At 41.8% G+C, this 27,765-nt stretch overlaps 1 protein-coding gene across 1 annotated transcript in view; it reads left to right on the plus strand.

The window, feature by feature from the left end:
• Positions 1 to 27,765, plus strand: part of RELL1 (RELT like 1) — a 456,049-nt gene that overhangs the window by 301,323 nt on the left and 126,961 nt on the right. Inside the window, exons 2-3 of the mRNA XM_044062145.1 lie at positions 1,998 to 2,227; positions 3,477 to 3,554. Coding sequence (XP_043918080.1) covers positions 2,011 to 2,227; positions 3,477 to 3,554 — 295 coding nt within the window. The 5' untranslated portion in view covers positions 1,998 to 2,010. The remainder of the gene's footprint in view (positions 1 to 1,997; positions 2,228 to 3,476; positions 3,555 to 27,765) is intronic.

A 27,765-nucleotide genomic window follows, 5' to 3' on the forward strand; every position in this document is an offset into this window, starting at 1 on the left:
CGACTTAGAAGAGATGGTGAAACATTTGGTCAGTGAACAAGAAAAAGCAAAAAAATCACCTTTTTTCAGAAAGTGGCTGTGTTTAAATTTTGCTTAACAGGAGGGAAGGCTTCTTGGTGGCGATGCACTGCACTAGTTTATGTAACCAAATGAGGAAATAAGTCAGTGGAATGCAACACTTTTAAACCTTACTGTTGTGTACCTCCTTGATTTATAGAACTCGTCACCTCTCTTCAAACGTAGTCTAGAGAAGATGAAGAGGATGGTGACTGAATCCGTATTGGCAAAATGTGTTTTTTGCAGAGAATAAGAAAACTTTAAAAGTGGGGGATTGAAGAATGCTGCATAATATTTTAGAGAGTAGTCGTTAAAGCTATATTCTGATCAGTTTTTGTTAAATATTTAAAATGCACTGTTGCCCTTTTTTGAAGAAATTGCATTTCCTATTATAGATGAAAAGAAATGTTGCATTGCTGCAGTGTAGCACGTTGTATATAGGCAATAATCACAGATGTCTGGTAATATGAATTATTCTGCTACCCTAGTTTTTTAAATGGTAACTTAGTAGTGGTGACCCCTTAGACTGTCCCAAAGTTTAGAAGGGATTACAAGAGAGCAGCTTGTAATTTTTTTTCTTATTCACCTTTCTCTCTAAGATTCTGTCCATTGACTCCACTATCAGTATTCCATCAGCCTATAGGTTTTGTCGAAGTGAGAACCAGTCATCCCTAGGCTAGGCATGAACCCTTAATGTCCAGACTTTTCTCACTGGGGGCAGTTGCTGGGAATATTTTTTTTTGGTTGCCTCCAAACTTGAATTACCTGCTCAACCCCAAGTATCCCATGTTGATGCCAGGTCTACCACTTATCCCCCCCCCCTCCCCCTCAGACTCCAGTATTGCTAGGGCCAGTTGTGAATCAAAAGGGTGTCCTTGCGATTCAGCTTTTGTTATTTCCATGCAGAGGGGGTCTTTTATATGCCCTTCCCACTTCCCTCTGCATTCTTCAACTATGTCCAAGGGCAACTCCCCTCATTAGACCACACCACTCTATAGGGAGTGTAATTGATTGACCTTCCACTGGAGGCGAGCATGCCCTTCCCTGTCTTCTCCTTAATCAGTCTTCTGATCTGCCGGTTGAACCAGGCTTTTTTTCCTCTGTCGCCAGAGTGACAGCATCTTGTGAAATTTTGGTTTAATTCCACGTCCACACTGAAAATATTTGGTTACATTCAGAAATATTATATAATTATATTTAGAATCAATTGAGTTCAACAGAGCATGAAATGTTTGATATGTAATATTTGAATGTTGAAAGATGCATTTTCCCTTTAACTGCATTATCTGTTGATTTGTTTTTAGTATTTTTTTTTTTGGGTAGACACACTAGATACAGATCTCTCTTCAGGGATGACCTAGGAGCACTGTGCGAATAAGTCGCACAGTAGATGCATGGCGACCAAAGAAATTTAAGACTTGGTTATAGGAAGAAACTAGTTAGCAGCATATAGCCTTAATCCTATGCATTAAACTGCCAATGTCTTTGAATGTATATTGCTTCATATTTTGTTTGAGTTTAGTTTATAGTAGTATATGAAATTTAACATACTTTTATCTTTACATCAGGTAATATTTATCCAGATAGCTTTCTTAGAAATTATTCTAGACTATTTTGAAAGTTACCCAAAGAAGGAAATAATGTTCTCTACATGTATAGTTAATTGTACACTCCTATATTTAAACGAAGCAAAGTAGAGTTGTATGGGAACTGAGCAAGCTCATATCATTGTATTGCAGTAGTAAAAAATCTAGATATACAAGATAGCATTGTTTGCATGGAAAAATGTTTTGATAGTTTGGAAAGAAGAATCTTTCTTTTGTGGTACAGTACTTCACATGTTTCTGATACTGAGCAAATGCAGGCATTTAACTTGTGTGTTATTGAGAGACATTAACTGACTGAACATTTTACTTTCTTTTGTTGTAAATATCTTTCAGGTGGCAAGTCAGAATGAGCATTGTGACAAATCCAACCTCTGCAACTCCGGGAACTGGTAATGGAGTGTCTGGTAATGGAGTGTATGTGGCCTTCATATTACTGGCAGTGTTTTTTATCACTGGTCTGTCTGGCATTCTTCTCTGTCATCTGCTAAAAAAAAAGGGGTACCGCTGCACAACAGATGCAGAGACTGAAATATGTGAAGAGAAACCTACAGAGGCTGAGAAAGGTAAGCATTAAAAGAAATATGCTGTATTAAACACTTAATGTAAGAATATCCATCTACACCATACGTTATATCTATAAAACATAAAGATAATGACCCTGTCTGTAGGGGGAGGGCATTTGAAATTTGCAAGATAATAGTGCATGGTGGACAGAAGTTTGATGTTCTCTTTTTAAAGTTTTGACCCATTCAGTACAATTCTTCCAGAAGACTTGATTGCTTTATTAATATATTTTAGGTTTTTCAGTTCGAGTAAGGCTGTGTCAGTGGTCCATTGGAGCACTGTCTGGTTAAGAAAGTGACTTAGAATTGAACCATGGGCAAATGGGGACCAAGAGAATGAAACCCAGAACTACAGGATGAAGCCCATTAGCAGCTCATGACATTAATCCTTTGCACTGAACTACCAGACTGTGTCTGTAAAGCATCACAGCTTTGAAAAGGCTGACAGTTTGTAATGAATATTTGTCAGGAAATTATTTTGGGGTTCTTACCTATAAGTTTTCACTTACTGTATTCTCAGCTTCACAAGTAGTGGAACAGTTGCATTTTAGATTTTACTGAGCTCATGCTGAATTTCATTTTTAAGTGGCAGCATTTGAAAGGATCATCAGTCTTAGATTTGTACAGAATTGCATAATTTGAACAGAAGTGCAGTTCTGATGTGTTCACTGTTTTAACAATTCTTCCCTTAATGTGGTCCTGCCTGCAAGTGGCTAGATGTCTGTAATGCTTTTTCATACCTCTTGCAACCATTTAAAATGTTGCAAATTTCATGATCTAGTAGTTTGAAGAGGAAGGAACAGAGTATGGTGGATATATTTTTTTATTGTAATATTTCAAATGTTAGAAAAATCTCTCCAAACAAAATGGCTCTGGTGGTATTGCAGAAGTCCCAATTGTTGCACACCACTTTGACTATACTCCATGTTACTGCACTTAGCATGGAAAAATGGCTTATAAACTAATATCAATAGGAGGCCATTGTCATTTCAGTTTGTGATGTCAGGAGATTTTTAGCTTCAAAACATATTTCAAGGGCTAGTGTTTTGTCAACAAAAAGAATTCCAAAAATTGCACACTTTTTGCATCAAACATTGTAATATTTCATTTTCTATATGATAAGAAGATTATTGCCATCACTAAGTGCTTGGTTGTCTACATTTGCTATGGAACATGCAACAATGTACTTTAACATGGAAGCCACAAAAAAAGGAATGTTAAATTTCTTTTTCTTTTTTTTTTTTTACAGCAGAAACGTATGACTCATTCAGCGAATGTAATGCTGATACTGTAGGGCAAATCGTCCACTATATCATGAAAAATGAAGGTATGTTCTAGACAGTAATTGGTGCAGTTTGTTGATGTAAGAGGTGTGACTGAACTTGTTGAACATTGTTTTGAATTAAAATGGTTAACATTTTACTGTATTTAACAAAGAATGCTGTTGGTACAAAAACTTAAAAAGTAAGTGGGTACAGAGAATTATTTGGGAGTCTTTATGTAATAAGGAATCTGATGATGTAAATCTTCATTCATTCCTTACTGATAGGACTTCCGACACAGCCGGTACCACGTTTGCTCCAGCCAAAAACTCTCAGCGAAGTCCTACCCAGAATGCCCTTCTCATAATCTCTCCAGATCTCATTTGCCGCATTCCTCGTCAGACGTGCCAAGCCTTTCTCTCAAGCTAAGTGAAGTGTTTTTTATTGACTAATTTAAGTCCGTTTTTTTTTTTCAGTGCTTATCTCGACTTTAAATTCTATACTTTCTTCCCAAACCCTGTCCTCTACCTTTGGTAGTTCTTTTTGTACCATCGTTGGTACTATCCCTCTTCCCTGCCTTTGGTAGATCCTTCCCTTTATCACTTTTTGGTATGAGGTAGTGGTGCTGTGGTAGCATTGTCGCCTCACAGCAAGACGTTCCGTTCGATTCTCAGAGCGTCTTCTGTGTGGAGGCATGCGTGAATGGGCGTGCCTTCGTTGAAGGTTGTATGTCAGGGCTGGTAACTCGGCACGTAAAAATCCACTACCAAACATTAGCGGACTGGAGTTCCGCTGTGGCGACCCCTAACCGGGATAAGCCGAAAGACACAACAACAACTTCTGTCTGTTGGAAAAAAAAAAAACCCTATTCTACTTTAATACAACTTCTTGCTGTTGTTTTTTGTAGTTATAGTTGTGGTTTAGGACTATAGTGTTGTGTGGTTTTTCATAATGTCGGATAAAGCAAAAGTAGGTTTCAATTAGTGTGAAAAGTGCGGCTGTAAGGTGCCCAACTCAGACGGTCAGGCCTTGTGTGTTTGCTTGGGCGTTAACCACATAGTTTCATCAACCGTACATTAGCTGAACGCAAGAACAAACTCATTCAGAAGGCTATGTTGAAATCACCCTTCTCGGAGGCTCTCTCTGGAATGGAGGTCTCACCACCTGCTAAACAAAAAGATGTCAAAAAACAAAGAAAAACTGAGTCACTCTGTGCTGACATTTCCGTCCTCTTCGGAACTGAGATGACACCAGACGACTTGCGCAGACAGCTTCAGCACCAGGGTTGGTCTTCTCCCTCGATGCCAGCCTTGACCATGGCACAGGCTCCTACTTCTGTACCAGCATCAGTACCATCCTCTGCCATGGTACCAATGTCTTACACTGCTCCACGTATGATGACACCTGCGGTTCTAAAGATTGAGCACCTTACCAGAACAAGGTACTTCCCCATCTTATGACCCTTTTTTGTGGCAACAATTCAGCCCGTTCATTGAAAGACCAGTATCGTTATTGGCAGCTCCCTTCAGATCTATCAGGAGTCTTTCGGAACAAGATGTAGTGAGGGTTGTGGACCAGCTTTTGGCAACTGGAGGCTTACCAACCCCAACTAGGTCTTACCTTCCTCCTGGAATAACAGCTTTCCCTGCATATTCACCTGTTAATCCTCCTCCGACCGCCTCCCAGGTTTTGGCCATCCCGATGCATTCTGTCTCTGCTCCGACAGCGGAGGCTTCCCTGTCGGTACCAATAACTCTTGGTGCCATGGCTCCTTCGGAACTGGTGCACCCTCAGAGCAGTGATTGGGCTGTTGGCACCTAGTTCAGTGCCGATGTTTCTGTGGTGCCATCTACAGTTCTGGCTCTTCCGGCAGCTACCGGTCATTTCAGAGCTCCTCACCTGGAGGTAGGCTTGTCGGGGTGGGGTGTGACCCTGATTCCAAGGTTGTCCTCAGTTCAGGGCTCCCATCCTCCTCTGGCGGGCCAGTTTTCCAGGTGATGAAGAGGGGTTCTCGCTTCAACAAGCTCACAGTTGGCACTATTGGCATCAGAGCTAGAGTTCCCTCTAGCATGCAGCTGTCCCAACCTCCTACTCTGGGATCCTGGGCACGGAGCTGCAAGTCGTTTGCTTGAAGGGAACACTTTCTCCTGAGTACTCCTCGGAAGACCCCACTGGGATGCCACCCCCAGAAGAAGCTTTGCAAGAGGAAGCATCTCAATTCCCCTGAGGAATTTATCACCGCAGACACAGATTTACGATGAGGGAAAAGGGTCCCCACTGTCTCCCCTAGAAGACGTCGCATTTCGAGACATTCTCGAGATCCTCAAGCCGAGGGGAGTTTGAAGTCCTGAAACCTTTCTGAGGAATCTGTGTTCTTGCAGGTTTTCCGTGCTCGACATTCTATTTCCTTGATGACCCCATCTGCAGAGGAGCTCATTAGGCTTATTGTGCAGCATGACTGCAAGGCTCCAGACAACATAGAACCTGCCCGCCACGGAGGCCCGATAAAATTTTGTCCATGCCTGAAGACCATCCCACCTGGTCCAGACAGCTAGTAGTAGATTCCATGGTCATGGCAGCAGCCACTAAGAGGGAACTGGCAGAAGATGGTTCCACTGTTCATCCCCCGAACAGGGACAGACTGGGGAAGCGGATCTTTGCTTCAGCGACCTTTGCCATTTGGTTGCTGAATTACCTGGCACACTTTGCTTGTCTCCAAAGAGACCTAATCTCAGAAATGTCTGCCTCTTTGTTGGGGGTACTGTCTGAGGAGGTGCTTGATACTGTTGCCTCCCAGCTAGTTACCCTAGAAACCATCATGAACTCCTCAATGTGCTTGATTTCTCACACTACCAAGGGGGTGGCTCGAGCAGCTGCATCGTCATGAGACTGCATGCTTGGATGCGTTTGTGTGACTTGGCGGACTTTTTCAAATCTTCCTTTGTCAACGAGCCTGTTGACTATTCTTCCCTATTTGGTCCCAAAGTAAGAGACACACTGTCACGCAGTGAGAAAGACTGAAAGACCTTGTCTGCCGTGGGCATATGTTTTTCCACCCCACCAGACATCCTACTTCAGGAATCGGAGGGGAGGAAAAATGTGGTTCAAGAAGTCCCAAAGATCTTTTCGTGACTCATGGTGAGCAATCCCCCCTGGGGCCGAGGGGGAAACTCATCCGGAAGACGTCCCTTTCAGGGCAGAGGGGGTCCGCGCAACCTGGGAGATAGGGATTCATTCTCTGGCCGACCCTTCCAGCGCTCCTGAGCAGTGGCCCGATTGCTTTCCTCTGGAAGCAGAGAATAATATCCAGAGGCTATCCTATCCCATTCTATCTCCCTCCCAGACCTGTAAAACGAATTCTCGATGTTCCATTCGGTCAGAGGGGGATGCTGCAGCCTTGGAAATCGAAAAGCTGCTAAGAAAGAGTCATCCAACCAGTCTCACCAGACCAAATAGGATCCAGTTTTTACTCTAGGTTCTTTTTAGTGCCAAAAAAGACAGGGGACTGGAGACCAATCCTGGATCTCAGCCTACTAAACAAATTCATCAAACCTCAAAAATTCTGGATGATCATGGTGCAGTCCATTTTCCCCTTTCTGGGGAAGGACAGCTGGATGTGCTGTATAGACCTGCAAGGCATGTATTACTACATAAAGATGGACAAACACTCCTGAAGGTTTCTTTGCTTTTGGCTGGGAGCCAGTCACTACCAGTTCAGGGTACTGCCCTTTGGTCTCTTCACAGCCCCCGGTATGTTTACTAAATATATGGCAGTCAAAGTAGCTCATCTCCAACTACAAGGATTCTAGGTGTTTCCATATCTAGACTATTGGCTCCTCACTGCCACAGCCAGGAACCTTCTCTTTCTCAATCTCTCTTACACTCAAGGCCTTGCTCTTTGACTAGGTATCACGATCAACATGGAAAAAATCAAACCCGTCTCCAATGAGAACACTAGAATTCATTGGAGTGATCTTCGGCACAATGTCCTGTCAAGTTTCCCTTCCTCCTCAGTGTTTCAAAAATAAATTGGATTCAAGTTCTCCTTTCACAGATATTTGTACCAGCATGCCTAGTACTACAACTGTTGAGCTCTATGCAGAAACTATTACCTTTGCAACCCTGGAGAGGTTGCACATGAGACTATTACAGTGGCTCTTTTCATCACAATGGTCGCTCTTAACCGACCCACTCAACCACATGATATGCCTTACAAGCCTTTGCAAGGAAGAAATGCTATGGTGGATGAAGCCAGAAATAAATCTTTGGTGTCGACCATTTTGTCTTCCCCAGCTGAAGGCCATGGACGCTTCCCTGTTAGGGTGGGGGGGCATTTCCAGGGAAGGATGGTCCAAGGCACTTGGTCCCCTGTAGAGGCCAATTTGCACATAAATGTCCTGGAATTGACGGCAATTCTCTTAGTGTTTCAAGTATTCCACACATCCCTCCCTTCCGGGACTATTGCAGTTCAGTCGGACAACATGTCAGTCGTCTGGTACATCAACAAACAAGGCGGAACCAGATCTTATCCCCCTATGTCGGGAAGCCATGAGAATATGGCATTGAGAGATAACTTCCAACTGTTTTTTCATAGCAACGCATATTCCTGGGTGCTCCAAACTTATTGCAGACAATTTGAGCAGGAACATATTGATGCCTCATGAGTAGTCCCTTGACCCGATTATAATGGCTCAAATCTTCGGTCGATGGGGCAAGCCTTGCTGCGACCTGTTTGTTTCCCCCCTAAACAACAAATAGAGAAGCTGTTTTGCCCTGATCCCCCCTCAGGGGGAGTCACCGAGGGATGCTCCGATGCATGATTGGCCCCCCCAGTTGTACTGTGTACACCTTTCCCCCATTTCCCCTCATCCCAAAATTTCTACAGAAAGCTCAAAGGTTGAGAAGCAAAGTGATCCTCATTGCCCCTGATTGGCCCCGTCGTCTGGTTCCCATTCCTATGGCCTCACCTGATCCACAGCCCATTGATCCTGGATCAATCTCAAGAACTTCTGACTCACCCGCAGGGATTGATTTACCCCAATCTCCACAGCCTCCAGCTCATGGCTTGATTTCTCCACTTCCAGTGATTGCCAGGCTACCTGATATTTCATCCCCTGTTGCGAGATTCTCCTGGCTTTGCACAAACCATCCAGCAGAAAAATTTATTTCAGTAAGTGGACTAGTTCTACTGGACTAATAGGTTCTCTATATTATCCAAGAACAAAACATGGATCCCTTCTCTATGCCTATTCAGAAGATCCTAGAATATCCTTCGCTCAGTGTACCACCATTGGGATAGTTTGTGTGTGTTGCTGTGAGCTATATGCTCAGTGCAGTCTGGAGAGGAAGGCATGTTCAGTATCCAGTCTTTGGTTAAAACCAGACATTTATTTTGTAACTTCTGCATTCTCCAATCTTTTGTATGAAAATTTGAGCATGGTTAAATGTACATAGTACAATACACATGCCAGATGTGGGAGATTTGCAGTTTTCTAGAAGAAAAAGTGTACAAAATATTTCTCCATTGATTTGTCCACATAAAAAGTACCGGTGTTCTTGCATTTGTGATACTTAAGTTCGTCAAGCATAGGAATGTTTTCTTGATGTCTAGCTCCATCAGTAAATTGCTGTCTTAAGATCACAATAAGAAATATTGAGTAGTTAGTACATCTATGCTGGTAAAAGCTGCACTCTCTAAAACCAAAAACACAGCATCCATGGGACCGGACAACATCCCAGGCTGCGTTTTACACACGAACTGGCTCCCCACCTAAGCACCATATTCAGTCATAGTCTCATTTCAGACTTTGTGCCCACTGAATGGCACACAGCAACAGTTATCCCACTCCACAAAGGGCGAGGAACCACTGATCCTGGGAACTGTCGCCTTATTAGCCTGGTGTGCAAGGCCATGGAACGTATCATCATGGAACTCCTAAACAAAGACATTGGTAACCTCCAAACTCTGAACCCCACCCTGTTTGGGTTTGTGATGGGTAGATCATGCCTTCTGAATCTGATCGACTTCTTTGAGGCAGTCACCAAAGCCGTAGATGAGGGTAAGGTGGTTCATAAAGCCTATCTTGACCTCGCCAAGGCTTTCGACACCATCCCCGATTCTGGAATTATAGCTAAACTCACTAAACTAGATGTAAATCCCTATGTCCCAAGATGGGTTGCCAACTAGTTCACTGACTGAACCCACGCTGTAAAAGTTGCAGACTTCAAATCTGACTTCAAACCAGTGACAAGTTGAGCACCACAGGATACAGTCCTGTGACCTCTCCTGTTTGCTGTCTACTTCTCTATAGTACAAGCTAACACAGAAGACCTCTGGCTAAGTTCGCAGATGACTGCAAACTAGGAGCCATAGTCAAGTCCCCAAATGATGTGGACATCCTACAGAAGGGCCTCACTGAGACAGATGCCTGGTGTCAGAGGCATGGCCACAAGCTCGATGCCAAAAACTGCATTGTCATCACCTTTGGTAAAAACTCTGTACCCATGAACTTGCCACATAAACGTCAGTCTACTTAATGCCGAATGTGTGATAAGAGATTTTGGGACCCAGGTGGATAGTAGTCTCTCCTTTGATAATCACAGTGCCACAGTAGTCAGGAAAATCCTATGTGGCACACCATCACAAAAGGGTTCTCATCCAGGAAAAAAAAGAGGTCATTGTTCCCCTCTACTTGGCACTCATTAGACCCATTATAAAGTATAATGCCTCTTTTGGAATGTACCCCACAAGACATCTGCAGCAGCTGGAAAGGCCACAGAAGTACCTCACAAAGAGGATTACTGGCCTCAAATAGATGCCCTACATTGACTGTCTCAAAAAACTCCATCTTTTCTTTGTAGCATATCGTCTAGGAGATCTCTGCCTAACGTATAAAGCTATGTTAAACCCAGCGCTGTTGGACATGCTACACCTAAAGAAATCCCAATCCCTCCGAGCTACTGGCTCTAGGGACCTAAACCTTGTCACCACAATAAACAGGACATGCTGGAGGGATAGATTCCTGTCCCAGAGACTTCCTATACTCAATCAAGCTACCCATCTATATCAAGCAAAGTTCCTCATTAGCATTCTTCAAGAAAATTCTTGAGTGGATGGCAAATAGGAAATACACCCCGGGGATCACTTCTGTGGCTCTGCTTGAGAGGGGCACAGGAAATTAACTTTCTTGGGTGGCGTAAGCCAGGGAACCTTGTTGGCTAGGCTTACTTGGGCCCTTGGGCCGATAGCCTAGTACCTACCTATGAACTGTATTATATTAGTCATATTGATCACTGCTATAAAGGTAAATTATCCTATATAACATATGCCTATCATGAATAACTACATTTGGGCGGTAGAAGGAAGAGTCCAGAAGCCCCTGGAGTATGATCCAAGCAAAGCCTGATCTGAATCTGCAGAAGGAATCAAGCTTATAGTGTTTTGTAAAATTTTGTACAGAGGACCATGTAGCAGCTTCTAGAATACTTCTCGAATCCCACACTTTCCAAAAAGCCACAGATAAAGCTAAGGCCCTGGTACAGAGAGGTCCTTGACCTTGTCTGGAATAGTTTTGTTGTTGTGATCATAACAAAAGTTAATAGCTTTAGGCAACCTCTTGAAAATAGTCTCTTTTGACAAAGATTGTCTTTGTCTTTTTACCATCACAAGAAATAAATGATTGAAAGATCTGAAAGATTTAATTTTGTCAAAATAGTGTCCGAGTTGTCTGTAGACATCCAGGGTAGGGAGTATGCTTTCTCCCTCATTTTCAGGTTCAAGAATGAAAGCCAGGAGATGGATGGTTTGCCTTTAAGTAAGGATAAAAGAAGGATTAGCTCTAAAAGAAACCCTGTCCCCTATGGAAAATGACATAGGGTTTACTTCACCATAAGAGTCTGCATCTCGGTGCCCTTCTTGCAGAGGTCAGAGTCATCAGTTAAACAATTTTCTATGTTAAGAACCTCAAGTCAGGCAGGTTAGTTGGTATAAATGCAGCAAGAGTTGGCTTCTGTAACACAAAATTAAAATCCTAAGGAAGGGCCACCAGTTTTCTTTGAGGCCTCTTATGCAAGCCCCTTTCAAAAACATTTTGACAAGAGACTGCATTGAAAGAGGAGGATCCATAGGAAGATGTACTGAAATGGCCAATAAATAAATCTTTATAGAGGAATAAAAAAGGCCATAGGATAGTAACTCACAAATATTGTAAAACCAGAGAACAACTAGCCCGGGTGGGTGCTGGTTGTTACAGACTAGAAAATCTTTTTCCATTTTCCAATATATGATTTTCTAGGAGGTTAGGAACTAGTCCTGGGATCCTAGTAGGGGTTGTTGCTCAGACAAAGCTTCCATGATTTTCTACTCTATGGGCAAAACTCAGTCTTGGGGGAAAGGAAGAGAGGCAGTATGAGTAGCCTTGGCTTGAGAGTTTCTGGGTGGCGCAAGCTTGATATAACGGCCGAGTTGGTTCAGAGGGTCAGAACCAAAACCCAGCAGTCCAGAATGAATGAAGATTGACAACACAGATGGAATGTTATGGTAAGAACATAACTTCTTTTCTCCTCTTATGTTAGGGGGTACAAAATCTTGACTCTCTGCACAGTTGCCCGTCATTTGACTCTTGCCTGAACCGGCATTAGTTAATCTCAAAGGATACTTTGCTTGATGTGTCTTGAAGAGGTAATCTCCCTCTTCCTGTAAATATGTCTGGAAGAGTGATTCAGAGCAAATGGAGATCCTTGTTCTGAGTCAGATGAGGGTAAGGATACATCAGGTACTCTGAATCTATTTTCATGTTCAGGTCCGTGTTCCACAGTTGCAAGCCTTTGAATTTCAAGACTAGAAGTATGATTATGGGAAATATTTACTTAGTCTATGGTTTTATCATGCTGGAGAACTAGCTTTACTCCGTGTCTATTAGATCACTGTACCTTGGAGGTCCTTTACTCCTAAGCAGAGTGATCTCAGTGTTAATACACACCAATAGCAGATGGGAGGGGAGGCACTTCCTCCTGTGTTAGGGATGTAGTAGTAGAAAGCTTTGTGGCATTCAGTGAGTAAGCAAAAGTTCTGAGAAGTCTTAATTGATCCTCCATGGCTCCTGGAACCACAGGTTTAGACCCTCTGTCTCTTAAAGAGTGGATGCAGTATTTTAATCCCTTGGGTGAATAGAACAACATCCCAGCTAAACTTTCTTGGGCAGATGTGTAGGTTGCCCAGCATTACAGCACCCTTATTCCCTGCAATTCGATAAGGAGTTTAAGGCTTTGGACAGGGGTTATAGGAGTGTTTCCTTTGCCACCTGTGCCTTTGGATCTCAATTATTTGTTTGTCCCCATGTCCAGTTCTACCTTATGGGCTCGAAAATCTGGTTAAGCTACCTGATGGTGGGATCAAGAAGTCTCTGGGAAGACTTTTATGATGGATTTCTCAGTGGGCTTTCATGTAGCCTGCTGTAACATTGTGCTGATGCTCTAGGCAAAGCATTACCACCTAAGCTGTACTTTAGGTAGAATGGTTATCCCAGGAAGGAGGATGTTCTATTTCGGCAGACATTTAAATGCATAGTAAAAGAGCTACAAGAGGTTTCTCCTTTTCCTTTCGGAAAAGTCCAGCACCTGATTAAAACAGCAGAAACCTTGTCAGACTGAGAAGTTTGACCAAGCATCAGGTGAGAGTTAATGGACTTAGTGGGAAGGAATTCTCGAATGTTGAGAGAGCATGGTCTGTGCAATGCAATTTATTATGAACCGGTTACAGTGAATGATTTATAAAGATGTAAAAGGGAAGAGGGATCTCTAGTTTTATGAGGAAGTTACCTTGGTTAGTTTACCAGCAAAAAACTGGAAAAGAGTTTAGATTATTTGTAAACAAGGGAGGCTTTTAGAAATATTGGTGTACCTGATCAGAAGCCATTTTGCCTTTTGAAAGTATGCAACAGTGTAGTGTCTTTGTGGGGAGAGGGTTAAAAATGTGTAGCTATTGTTTGTTTGTAGTATTTTAATTAGTTGCAAGTCAGGAAAGTTCATTTTCTAGTTGTGGAAGGATTATTTTTCCTTATTGTATGCGTTCCTGCTGGGGAGTAGAAGTAGGAAATCTTTGCCCAGAAGCATATCTACTTTGGCTTTAGTGACCTTATTGTAGTTTTGAAAGTGGATATTTGTGTACAGCCAGATCCCATGCTATTTGTAATGTTGGTTTGCTTCAGCTGCTGTTTATTATGAAAAATACTCTTCCTCTTAGGGACTCTGTTTAACTTATTTCAAATATTGTAGTTTTGCTCATTTTCGGTGTTCAGGATGAGTTTATGTTAAAGTAACCAATCTGAGAGTTGACTGGTACCTTTCTAGCTCAGTCTTTATTTTGCTGGGAGAACCATATAATTTGATTCTGAAGTAATTGGAATGTGGAGGAGGTCAGCTTGTAGCTTAATGACCAAAGGGAAAAATGCACAGGGGGACAGTACTGATACTTTAGTGATTCCTTTGGCAGGGTATTTATACTTAAGACATTCCTCAACAAGGGCAGCAGAATGGGAATGAGGTGGTCCCTTATGTTAACTTCAAAGTGCTTTATGTCTTATGCAGTCTTTTTACCATTACATTGCATTAGAGCTTTTTTTGCTTATGAGGAGAGACTGGGAGCATATGGTTAGCAAGATATAAGGCCTTTGTGAGTTGGTGACTCTACAACAGAAGGAGGAAACTGATGCGGAATAAGGTGAAGTCCCAAGACTAGAAAAACTCCCTCATCAGCAGCAACAAAAGGTTGAGATCCCTCATCAAATCCTCTAAAGCTAGCTATGAAAACAGAATTGCAGCAGATAATAAAGACAACCACAAAGCCTTCTTTAGTTATGTAAAGAACCTCCATGGCAATACCCAGATTTGCTCTGAGCTACTACACAGTGGTACCTCCTGTACCGAGCCAACAGATATTGCCAATATACTGGCGGACAGATTCAGTGGTAACTTTACCCCTCTCCCCCCAATGGACCAATCACAATACCAGTAGATTGCTAGGCACCCAGTATTACTGCTGCACAGGTTAAAACAGCACTGTCCAAGGCCAAGAGTACAGCTTCTGTGGGGCCTGACAATATTCCTGACTGTGCTCTACATGAAATACAGCGTGAACTGGCACCTTACCTGTGTGTCCTGTTAAATCACAGCTTTACCTCAGGCTTTGTCCCTACTGAATGGCTCACTGCTACAGTCATCCCTCTCCACAAAGGAGTGACTCCAGACCTCGGGAACTATCGCCCCATTAGCCTGACTAGTCTGATATGCAAAGCTATGGAATGCATCATCATGGACCTAATAAACAAGGATATAGGGAATCTCCAAACTCTGGATCCTATACAGTTTGGCTTTGTGAAGGGTAGATCATGCCTGCTGTACTTGGTCGACTGTGAGTCAGTCAGCAGAGCCGTGGATGAAGGCAGGGTGGTTCATACAGCCTACCTTGATCTGGACAAGGCCTTTGATACCATTCCCCACACAGGAATCATAGAAAACTTACTAAGTTAGGCATCAACCCCTATATCACTAGGTTGGTTGCAAACTGGCTCACGGATAGAACCCACATTGTGAAAGTAGCTGACTCCAAGTCAGACTACCGACCAGTCACAAGTGGAGTCCCACAGGGTTCGGTCCTGGGTCCTCTCCTGTTTGGTATCTACTTCTTTGAAGTCTAGGCCAACATGAAGGAATTTTGGCTGACAAAGTTTGCAGATGATTGCAAGTTGGGAGCTATTAACTCCCCAAGTGATGTTGACATCCTGCAGAAAAGCCTCAGTGAGACCAGCGACTGGTGTCAGAACCATGGCCTTAAGCTCAATGCCAGAAATGTCTTCATCCCCTTTGGGAAAATCCCAGTTCCCTTGAGTTACCACATTGATGGTAGTCCACTGAACACAGAAGGCGTTATAAGCGATCTGCGAACACAGGTTGACAGCAACCTGTTTTGACCACGTTGCCACTGTAGTCAGTCGTCCTATGTGGCACATCTCATTACTAAGGGTTTTGCATCCAGGAAGAAAGAGGTCATTGTCTCCCTCTACTCTTTCCTTATTAGGCCAGTCAACGAGTACAATGCCCCATTTGGCATGTACCTCACTAGAAACCTGCAACAACTGGAGAGGCCGCAAAAGTACCTCACAAAGAGGATCCTAAGCCTTAAACACTTGTCCTATATGGACAGACTTAAAAAAAACCTACCAACTATTCTCTGTCTCATATCGCCTACTTAGAGGCGATCTTTACTTGACTTACAAAGCCATGTCTGACCCAGCTGTGTTAGAAATGCTACATCTAAAAAATCCCAATCACTCTGCACCACATGCTCCAGAGATCTCAACTTCATTACCACAATCAACTGAACATGCTGGAGGGACAGGTTCATAACCCAGAGACTGCCCATGCTGTGGAATGGACTTCCCATACATGACAAGCAGAGCACCTCACTGGCCCTCTTCAAAAGAAATCTTGATAAGTGGATGGGAAATGGAAAATTCATGCCGTGGATCACTCCTGTGGCTCTACTTAACGGAGGCACTAGGAACTATGGTTGGGTGGCATGATGCCAGGGTAATCCTATGGGCTAGGCTTGTAAAGGCTCCAGGGCCATTAGCCTAGTGCACACCTATGAACATGTGGTGAAAAGGGTGCTTATAACAAGCCTTTTTATTCCTGTTCTTGTATATTTTCTGCCTGTGTACATGAGATTATCATGATGCTACAGACAGATCAAAAAAGCATACTGATGCCACAAGAGACCTTTTTTTAGGTTTGCATATGTTCTGATAGCTGTTTGAGTACTAGTATCTTAAATGGTTTGCCTGGGGTCTGTAACATTGATAATGGCCTGACGTCATTTGCACTGGATTGTTTGGTAAGTTTAGGAATCTGTTAGACTTTTGCTTGTCTCCATTCCCTAAGTATGGTAGAGTTAACGAGATGGAGGTTGTAGGGATAAAAGATATGTTCCCTATATAGTATTGCAAACCAAAGATTAAAGCCATCTGCTACTTGGGGATCAGGGGGTATCTGATCTAACAGCTTTTCAGCATGTTTTGTTTTTAAAGTCTTGCAGCAAAAGTGTAAGTGTTTAGTTTGGAATGTTTAGGGGGTATAAGGATGTTTGGAGAATTTAAGAAAGCTGAGAGGTGGTGGTCTGGGAATTGTCCTCCTTCGTTGATCTTTATTTGGAGAGTGTCTTTTTGGCTTGATTTACTAGACTCCAGAATCTTTTGCCTGTTAGTGTTTTGGATGCTTGTAGGAATTGGATTTGAACCATCTGGTCATGCTTTTCCGTAAATTTCTGAGCAGAATGAATCTGTTTCTTTGCAGTGTACATTTTGCCACTGAACCCAGGCTATGTCTCTTATTGTAGAATTCTAAACTCATTTATGAGCCACAGGCTCAGAGCTGCTTTTCAATAGCCTGGCAGTTTTGGGAATGTTATTTGTCTTTAAGTGAGACTGAACATTTTTGGTTGTAGCTACAGGTTATGACCCGTATTTGAACAGCTGTGGGCTTGATTTTGTATACATTTGTTTTTTAGGGTTCTTGAGTGAAATGTAATGAATATTGGGAGGTGTTTTACATTTTTAGAGGGAAGTTACTGGGCAGTGTTTATTGATGGAGGATGATAGTATGAAGGGTGTGGTAGAGATATTGGTGAATCCAAGGTCTAGGAGGAAACACATTCCTGATCTTAGTTTGGTTTGCTGGTTTGTTGACTTAGTTTGTAAGGTAGTTTTTATCCACTACTTTGGTGGGATTTAAAGTCTTCTAGAATTATGTTTTTGAAAAGCTTGGCATAGATTAAGATGTCATTTGAGTGATGTAAATATATACCATTGTGCTCTGATAGAGGAGACTGGTTATAACAAGAATTTGGGGCTACAGAAGTTGCAAGGCATATTGATAACTTTCCAGTTGTCGTTTTGATCATGTTGTGATAAACTTTGTACTTGTAGGGTAGCTTTTTGATTTTCTTTAAATAGTAAGATTATGCCTTCCAAACTGTCTTTCCTGGTCTGGCATTGAAAAGTTGTTTCTTTCTAGGGAGGTACATAATTATGTTTGCTCTAAGCTTTACAGGTGGTGAGTATATAAAATGTCTGAGTGGTTAAAAAGAATGGAGCTTCTGAAGTTTATTCAGTATGCTGCCAGTGTTAAGTGCTTTCAGGAGTGAGTGTTTGGATGTTGTAGGTGTGGTTAATGGAAACTATACACTGGTGGACCTGCATTTAACTCCAGATAGTAAAGGAGATTCTAAGTGAGGTTAGTCTAAAAATTAATCTCCGATATTAATGTAGTGGTTGTGAGTGGGTACTGGGTTTGATTTTTGTTTTTGCAGAAGGACAGTAGTTAGTTGGCTAGTCTTTGCATGTACAGTGCTGTCCTGTCAGAACTGTGACATTACAATGGTGCACTAAGGGAAAAGAATCAAATTGCTGTCAGAACTGTGACATTACAATGGTGCACTAAGGGAAAAGAATCAAATTGCTGTCAGAACTGTGACATTACAATGGTGCACTAAGGGAAAATAATCAAATTGCTGTCAGAACTGTGACATTACAATGGTGCACTAAGGGAAAAGAATCAAATGCAGTGGAATCACTGCAGCATGCATTAATTCAAAGGGAAAAGTGTAAAGTAAACTGTTGTCTGTATGCAGGCGCAAAGAACAAACAATGCAATGCAAACTTGCAGAGGTCAGTGGGAAATGGTAGAAGTTGTCCAGAAAGAAAAGGCAGAGGGAAGCAACCAAGCACATGACTGACCTTGCTGTTCTAAATATCAAGATGGTTGTAGAAATGGGTAACACTGAGACTAGATGTTAGGAGAAATGGGTAACACTGAGACTAGGACAAGAGAGATGTTAATACAATCCATATAAGATAAAAAAGTAAACTGTAAGCTGTTATGTCAGAGCAAAATGCAGCAGAAAAAAGCTGGATTTTGGCCAATACCAGCAGGATGTCAGGCAGCACACTGTTATAGCCAGAGAGGGAAGGCAGAACTTCACTTGCAAGCTTATGAAAATATGAAGTAGAGCAAAATGCATTCTCAGTGGTATGCTTACACCCCATTGTCCCTATTTTTCGCCACTGGTCTGAGGCAAGGCTAATATTTGTAATAATAACCTACTAGTTATCTCTGTATGGGGGTGCACAAGCCAGTGCATTTCTTTGTGCTGGTCCCAAGCCCGGATAAATGGGGAGGGTTGCGTCAGGATCAGCATCCGATGTAAAACTTTTGCCAAATGATATATGCAGACAATATAGAGTTCCATACTGGATCGGTCGAAGCCTGGGTTAACTATGGCCACCACCAGTACTGTTGGCCAACAGGGTGCTGGAGGAAATTGGGCTACTGTGAGCCGAAGGAGAAGAGGGGGAAGGCATGCCCAAAGGCAGAAAGAGGAGGAAGGTTGTGTGGTAGTGAGGGTAGGAACTTTGAATGTTGGCAGTATGACTGGTATAATGGAGAGAAGGAAGATTGATGTATTGTGTGTGCAAGAGACCACATGGAAGGGGAGTAAGGCCAAGTGTATCGGAGGTGGGTTCAGATTGTTCTATCATGGTGTGGATGGGAGGAGAAATGGGGTTGGGGTTATCCTGAAGGAACAGTATGCCAAGAGTCTTTTGGAGGTGAAAAGAGTGTCAGAGTGATGATTATGAAGCTGGGAATTGTGTGATGATGAATGCTGTTAGTGTATATGCTCCGCAAGTTGGTTATGTAATGGAGAAAGAAAAATTTTGGAGCGAGTTGGATGAAGTGATGTGTATCCAAGGGTAAGACTGCTGATTGGTATGGATTTAAATGGACATGTTGGAGGGAACAGAGGAGATGAAGCGATGGGTAGGTATGGTATTAAGGAGAGGAATGCATAAGGTGAGATGGTAGTGGATTTTGCAAAAAAGGATGTACATGGCTGTGGTGAATATGTATTTTAAGAAGAGGGAGGAGCATAGGGTGATGTGCAAAAGTGACGGAAGATGCACACAGGTGGATTATATCCTATGCAGGAGGGCCAGTCTGAAGGAGATTGGGGACTGTAAAGTGGTGACATGGGAAAGTGTATTTAGGCAGCATAGAATGGTGGTCTGTAGGACAATGTTGGTGATCAAGAAGAGGAGTGTGAGGGCAGTGCCAAGGATCAGATGGTGGAAGTTGAAAAAGGGTGATTGTGAGGTGGAGTTAAGGAAAGAGTTAAGGCAGGCACTGGATGGCACTGAAGAGTTACTGAATAGCTGGGTAACTACAGCAGAGCTGGTAAGGGAGACAACTAAAAAGGTGCTTGGTATGACATATGGTGTCTGTATTATAACAATGAATGATCAAATGATCAAACGTTGTTATGTTGAACTCTGAAGTTTGAATTCACAAAACATCGAACAACCAGAACAGCGATTTTTTTTTCCTCAGAGAAAAAATAGTCGCTGTTCCCAAAAAAGAAAGACATTAAAACATTGCATAAAGTGGGGGGCTTTGCCCCCCATACCCCCCAATGTGGGGGGCTGTGCCCCACACACCACCTCCTACTTAATTTACCAACTCCGAGATCACACTACAGTACCGAAAATGGCAAAGTGATGGAAGCAGCTAAGCAACTTCTTTCCCAGGGAAAGAATTTGCTTATATGCCGTTTCATTTTGCCTTTTCGACATTCCAAGTTTGACCAAGATTCCTTTGACAAAATGCGTCTTCAGTCATCTGATAGGAGCCCAACATATGGACAGAGGAAGGAGGTTAAGAGGGCTGGTGGTGGAATGAGGAAATACAGAGAAAGAGGTTGGTGAAAAAGTGGGATTGTCAGAGATTGAGAAAGTAGACAGGAGTATAAGGAGATGAGGTGCAGGCCAAAGAGAGGTGTCGAAGGATAAGGTGTATGGAGAGTTGTATGAAAAGTTTAACACTAAGGAGGGAGAAGAGGACCTGTATCGATTGCCTAGACAGAGGGACCGAGCTGGGTAGGATGTGCAGCAGGTAAGGGTGATAAAGGATAATGAGGGAAACGTACTCACAAGTGAGGAGTGTGTGTGTGTTGAGCAGGTGGAAAGAGTACTTTTAAGGGGCTGATGAATGAAGAGAATGAGAGAGGGGCTGATGAATGAATGAAGAGAATGAGAGAGAGAGGGTTGGATGATGTGGGGATAGTGAATCGGGAAGTGAAACAGATTAGCAAGGAGGAAGTAAGGACAGCTATGAAGAGGATAAAGAATGGAAAGGCTGTTGCTCCAGATGACGTATCTGTGGAAGCGTGGAGGTGTTTAGGAGAGATGGCAGTGGAGTTTTTAACCAGATTGTTTAATGAAATCTTGGAAAGTGAGAGGGTACCGGAGAGTGTTTTGGTACCATTTTTTTAAGAATGAGTGATGTGCAGAGCTGTAGTAGCTACAGAGGGATAAAATGGATGCTGTAGTAGCTACAGAGGGATAAAATGGATCAGTCACAGCATGAAGTTATATGGGAAAGAGTAGTGGAAGCTAGGTTAAGAAGGGAGGCGATTAGTGATCAGCAGTATGGTTTCATGCCAGGAAAGAGCACTACAGATGTGGTGTTTGCTCTGAGAGTGTTGATGGAGAAGTATAGAGAAGGTCCGAAGGAGTTGCATTGTGCCTTTGTGGACTTAGAAAGCATATGACAGGGTGCCTAGAGAGGAGTTGTGGTATTGTATGAGGAAGTGGGGAGTGGCAGAGAAGCATGTAAGAGTAGTACAGGATATGTACGAGGGTAGTGTGTTGGTGAGGTCTGCAGTGGGAGTGACAGATGCGTTTAAGGTGGAGGTGGGATAACCTCAAGGATCAGCTATGAGCCCTCTCTTATTTGAAATGGTGATGGACAGGTTGACAGACAAGATCAGACAGGAGGCCCTGTGGACTATGATGTTTGCAGATGACATTGTGATTTGTAGTGAGAGTAGGGACCAGGTTGAGGGGGACTGGAGAGGTGGAGATATGTTGTAGAGAGGAATGAAGGTCAGCAGGACTAAGACGGAATATATGTCTGCGAATGAGAGGGAGGATAGAGAATGCTGAGGATTCAGGGAGTAGAGTTGGCGAAGGTGGACAAGTTTAAATACCTGGGATTAACATTTCAGAGTAATGGTGAGTGTGGAAGAGAGGTGAAGAAGGGAGTACAGGCAGTGTGGTGAGTGTGGAAGAGAGGTGAAGAAGGGAGTACAGGCAGGGTGGAGAAGTGTCAGAAGTGATTTGTGACAGACTGGTACCAGTAAGAGTGAAAGGGAAGGTCTACAAAAAGGTAATGAGACCAGCTATGTTATGGGTTGGAGATGGTGGCATTGACAAAAAGGCAGGAGTCTGAGCCAGATGTGGCAGAGTTAAAGATGTTGCACTGGGTGTGACCAGGATGGACTGGATTAGGAATCAGTGTATTAGAGGGTCAGCTCAAGTTGGGCAGTTTGGAGACAGCCAGAGAGACTAGATTGCGTTGGTTTGGACATGTGCTGAGGGAGGGATGCTGGGTATATTGGGAAAAAGATGCCAAGGATGGAGCTGCCAGGTAGGAGGAAAAGAGGAAGGACTAAGATGACGTTTATGGATGTGGTGAGAGAGGACATGCAGATGGTTGGTGTGACAGAGCAAGATGCAGAGGACAGGAAGAAATTGAAATGGATGATCTGCTGTGGTGACCCCTAAAGGGAATAGCCAAAAGAATAAGAAGTTATCTCTGTATAGTTGTGGAACATTTTTTATTGTTACAGTAATTACTCTTCACTGTTTTACTACTTGAGTTGCACAAAATTTATTCACTAAATTTGATGTGGTGTTGGTGTGATACTATATATGCTGAGCTGACTATGATGAGGCAGTCACATGGGATGGACAATGTGCTTTATGTAAAGGGACTATCAAACTAACAGGAATATGAGTGGGATGTCACTGAAATGGAATTTAAATGTTACGACTGCTAAAATAGACTTTTCCTCATTTTATCCTGTTGTATTCGGAAGCCGCGGTGGTACAGCAGTAGCGTTGTTGCCTCGCAGCAAGAGGTTCTCCTGTTCGATTCATGGCTAGAGTGCCTTCTGTGTGGAGTGTGCATGTCCTCCCCGCAGTAGAGTGGTCTCCGAAAGACATGCGTGAATGGTCGCTGAAGGTTGGACGTTGGGCTAGCAACTCGGCACCATAAAAAAATTACTGCCAATCATTAGTGGGCCAGAGTTCCGCTGTGGCGACCCCTAACCGGGAAAAGCTGAAAAGACAAACCTACTGTGTTGCATTCAATATACTCACTATCCATTTTTTTAGCATACAGTTCTTGTAGCACAGGTTATTCATGAGACTTCCATATCTAATGCACACGAACAGTGGGGGAGGACAATAGAGCATAACATTTCTGCAGTAATAATGATTTGGACAGTATTTGCAGGCTGCTTTCGGGTCACTAAGACTTTTGAGTAACAAGCTAAAAGGACATTATTGTAGACATACAGAGGGTCACATAATTGTATCTGTAGAAGGCAGTACATATTTCACATATTGCTGCATTGTCTTGGCAGCACCATTTAAACAGTGATCATTCTTTTTCAGATAACAAGTGAATGCACTAATTGCGTTCTTTTCACTTTTTAAGTAATGCTCTCTTGCATTTGCCATGTCAATTACAGAATAAATTTCTAAACATGGACTTTGCATTACAGAAACAGTGATGATGATTACTGTGTGTATTACATTTGGGCCCACATTCTGTCTTCATTTGCATTTCTGGTTTTGCAGAAGTTGTGAAAGTACAAATCTCTTCAGCGGTGCTTTTACATGCTGTGCTTTAATGCAGACAGGCATTACATTTTAGCAGTCTAGCATGAGTTTCTGAAGCGTGCACATTAAATAAGTCTTTGTTTGTTTGTATGGTCTTTGTTTGTATGCTGTGTACTATTTCCCTATATACAGTGGAATGATATTTTAAAACCTTAGCTGCTGCTCCATTAAGAGCTGTACATGTGTAATTCTGGAAACACGAATAAGTGCTATATTCTCAAAGACTGATAATTTAAGATGGTTAATGACTGCTACCTGAATTCAAACCCCACACACACACACACACCGGGGGGGGGGGGGCATTTCCTCCATCACTTGCTCTGTGAGAGATTCCCCTGCACTCCATAAACACTTTACTGTGTCTCACAAAAATGCTGATAGTGAATTCAAAGTATTGTTGGTTCTCATAGCTATCTCTACAAAAATGGGATTCGCTGGGTTGGGTATCAGTCACCCCTACTAATCTAGAAATAGTAGAACATTGTAAAGTAGGGAAACGGATTCCTTTCCTATATGCCATATTCACTGCTATATGTAATACTCGTGGGAGACAGGTATATTCAATCATCTTTTGTCTCCCATTAGGTCTTTGACTATTCTATCTATGTCTTTATGGATTTAGCAAAACAATCAGTAAACTCCATAGTAGCCTTGCAGATGTCTCTCTTCTTTCTTTAGTTCCTTAATGGTATTAGTGTAGTATATCCAGGAATATGTATAAACAGGGACCTTAAACTAGATCTTAAGGCTTGTATGATGATTAAAAAAACTGGGGCAACTTTACTGCTTGTATATCCAGAGCTTGTTTATATGTCAGACTGTTTGGTGCAATGTTATGTGCATCTTTTAGTATACTAGGACTAAGCTTGAAATGGTTTATATAATTTAATTTGGTGTGGGACATGGTTCTAAAGCCCCAAGTTTCATTTAGGGAAATGAGATAGTTTGAATTAAAAGTATAAAGTAAAATACTCTGATCTGTTATTCTCCAAGAGGATTGCTTGACAGACAGGTCTGTATAGCTATTGCAGAAACTATAAAATAGTATACTTTTCCAAAATACCAGTATTCTCAGGAGTCCTGTACAGCAAAAAATTAGATTTGGAAATCTGCTTTCAGTCACTGTGTTCCAAATCTCTGAACAGCCTGTTTCAAATCAGAGGAGTGCAGTACTGGAATGCATTCACATTAGAGGTGAAATTACACTTGAGTGGCCAGATGCATGGGTGCCAAAATTTAAGCTTTCCTATGATTTAGATACAGTCCAGTCTGATCAAATGAGGCAACATCATAATTGGAATACAGGATTATTACTGTAGCTTTAATGGTTCAGTTATACAGATAAAGACCATTGTTATTGAGAAGCTTAAAATATTTCTCATTGTTTTAGGTGAGTGAGCATTAAATTCTGCCGTAAATTAGCTTTTACACCATGCTTTATCATTTATTTATTTATTCTCTGATTTGCCTGGCTCTTTTCACTGTTTCTGACTTTGTGCATGAGCTTGGAGGAACAAAGTTTCGTTCAGCTGATAACTTGTATTGTTGAATGACAATAAAGTTACTATGTTGTTGTTGAATTGGGTGCCAGCCCATCACAGGAAACCTACACATGACTTGGTGTTAGTAGTACACCCACCTATTGGCAATTTAGAAGATCATTAGTTTACCTATGGCAGAGCTTTGGGATGTAGGAGGACACTAGAGCCCCCTGTAAAAACCCACATGGCTACAGACACCCTAGCTAAGAATTAAAGTGGAGAATCAAGTGCTGTGTGGTAACTATGCTAGCTGCTTCACCTATTTAATTTGCTGTGACTTGTAATATAAAATATATGTCTAGCTACTGGAAGTTGTATGTAAGCAGTCTGTCAGTATAGATCAAAACACGTGCCCACCGATGACAAATTTATCAATCCAAAAAGGTTGACAGCAGACTGCATGATGCAGGGCATAATCCCAGAAATCAAGCTGGGATTTTTCTACACATTCCCACTTTTTAAAAGAGGATATTTTTTCATGTAGTTGTTTGCCCCAGAAATATTTTCAGTCACACTGACCCTACTCATATCTACATGTGATTTGTAAAGTGTGTCCTAAACTGTCTAGGCAAGCTTAATTATTAAGAGGGCTATAACATTCCTCCTAAGTTGGTGAGTCTTTGAAGGTAACATTTGACCCAACATGAATAAAAACAGCTCCGTACTTTTACAGTAAGGCATTCTAAGGCCCCATTCACATCCTGTTTGCTCTTTGCAAGCATAGCACTATTAAATGTTCATTATTGTCTCTGCAGATGAGTATGAGCTCTTTATTAATCTCCATTTACTAGTATGTAATTTGAGTGGATATGAATCATCTACCTTTAATTCAGTAATGGTGGCTCTTTCAGTTGTTACAAAAGAATAATCTTTATCATCATTTATATCATTTGCAAGCATACAGTTCACATATTTACCATTTTTGCATTTCCAGAACTTGAGCATGCTGTCAAATTTAGTCTTCCTTTTTTATTTTCTTTAATCTTTCCAATTTCCGTTTAGGTTACTTCCTTTTAGCCTGCCCCTTGCCTCTTTTCTACCATCTCAATCAGTGCAACGGTGTCATTTTTCTGTTCAAATGTTTTGTGATTGAACAATGTTATCATTCTGTGTAGTCTGGGTGTTGCATATCAAAGTAGTTTCTTTGTTTTTTTTTTTTTTTTTTGTTTGTTTAATATATTTTATGTTTGCGATATGGGCATTGATCAGTTTCATTTTCTTCCTACTTATTTGTTGTGAGCATTTCACTTTGTTTTATTGTCTTCTATATTCTCTGAATACTTGTATCCTAAAGCACAGCATTCTCTTCTGTAGCATGTTTAATTGGATTGATCAGGCTTTATGAATGTGTTCTGTTGGTGCTTTGCCTAATATTTGTTGTTTCATCAGCCCAGCCATTTATTATACACAGTAACAGTTTTCCAAGCTGTGCCAGTTGCCCAAGTACAGTCTTCTGTAAGTGTAGATTTACTATAAATAAGCAAATCACCCAAATTTTGAGATGGGGAACACAAGTTACCAATGTCATTGTGTGTTAACCTTTATATACAGCATTTACTACTTGTGCTTCAGCAAATCATTAATGGTACACTCATTTAGGCAATCCATTCCAGCTACAAACAAAATTAAGAGTTTTAAATTAAACAGATATTGAAATCGGTAACCTCAAAATTCAGAGAAATTAAAACTGGTGATCTGAGTCAAATTGTGTGAGGAAAGAATGCAAACAATATCCAAATAAGTTAAATTTTGAGTATGCTGAGCTAACCCTGTGCAAAGGGTAGTTATTCTGACCTGCAATGGCAATTAGACAAATTAAAAGGCTTAACATTCTTTGCATTGCACTTGAGTACCCACAATAGCTTGTGCTCACTATCGCTCAGTCACGGGTCAATATAAATAGCTAAACGCCCTTGGTAGGGCTAGAGTGTGTCTGCCTACAATCTTATTACTTTCTTGCAACAAAAACAGTGAAGTAGAAGTCCGAGTAAAGCTTCTGTTAGCAAGCAGTTTAACAGTAAATCTCAAAACAGCAATGGATGATTTCATATATACTACCAGATAGCATGGACTATGCGGACATGAAGAGGGTGTCAGGAAAGCCTAGCTGCTGTTCTTTCTGCCTGGAATCTGCATATTTTCCCTGTCTCTCTGGGTTTTATCCAGGTGCTCTGGCTTCCTTCTCCATAGCCTTAGCTGTATAATGTATGCCTTTGGCCATTTGTTCTTGTACATTCATGCTAGTTTGGGTACACAGATGATTATTGTCTTTTTCGGGGTGTAGGGAGGCAGACAGTTTTCCTCATGTAGGCTTTATATATCCTTGAAAGCATTTGTCATCTCTGTTTATTATGAACTACTGTTTTGTTAAGCTTTGAATATTAAGCTTTATGCACAATATATTTGTCCTTTAAAGTAAAAATAAGACTACATTTTTTTCTTACTGATGATCTTTGTTCACCCATCAAATAATCAAAAGCTTGTAAAAAAGCCTTGCTGATTTTTGTTCAGCTGTCACGGAGTCGAAAGTTTGTTTAAAAAATAAAACTCTTAAGGCATCTAGAACCCCATTGCTTATGAAGATTTACAGCCCACCTTAATTCATATACTTTTTCCACATGTATTATAGAGGAGTCTTGGCTAGTTAGGGTGTGTTAAAAGGATGGGGAAAAGCTTAAAAAGTTGACAATGTGGGGGGGGGATGAAACAAGTAATCTGTCAGACTGGGTGGGGGGAATACAGGGGTGGTGAAGCAGTGGGAAGGGGTATGAAGTCCTTTGTCCAAGGATCTATTTCACTGAAGGACGGCATTGTTTATTACAGACTCATTTAAAATGTATATATAACATTTTTTACATTTAAAATGTATATATAACATAGCGTCTCACTTTCGTCCATACTCACTCACCTTTTCTGTTTTTTTTTATCATGATGGTCCT

Source organism: Protopterus annectens, chromosome 2.part1 (genome assembly GCF_019279795.1).
Source record: "Protopterus annectens isolate FY-2018-M chromosome 2.part1, PAN1.0, whole genome shotgun sequence".
NCBI classification, from domain to species: Eukaryota; Metazoa; Chordata; order Ceratodontiformes; family Protopteridae; genus Protopterus; species Protopterus annectens.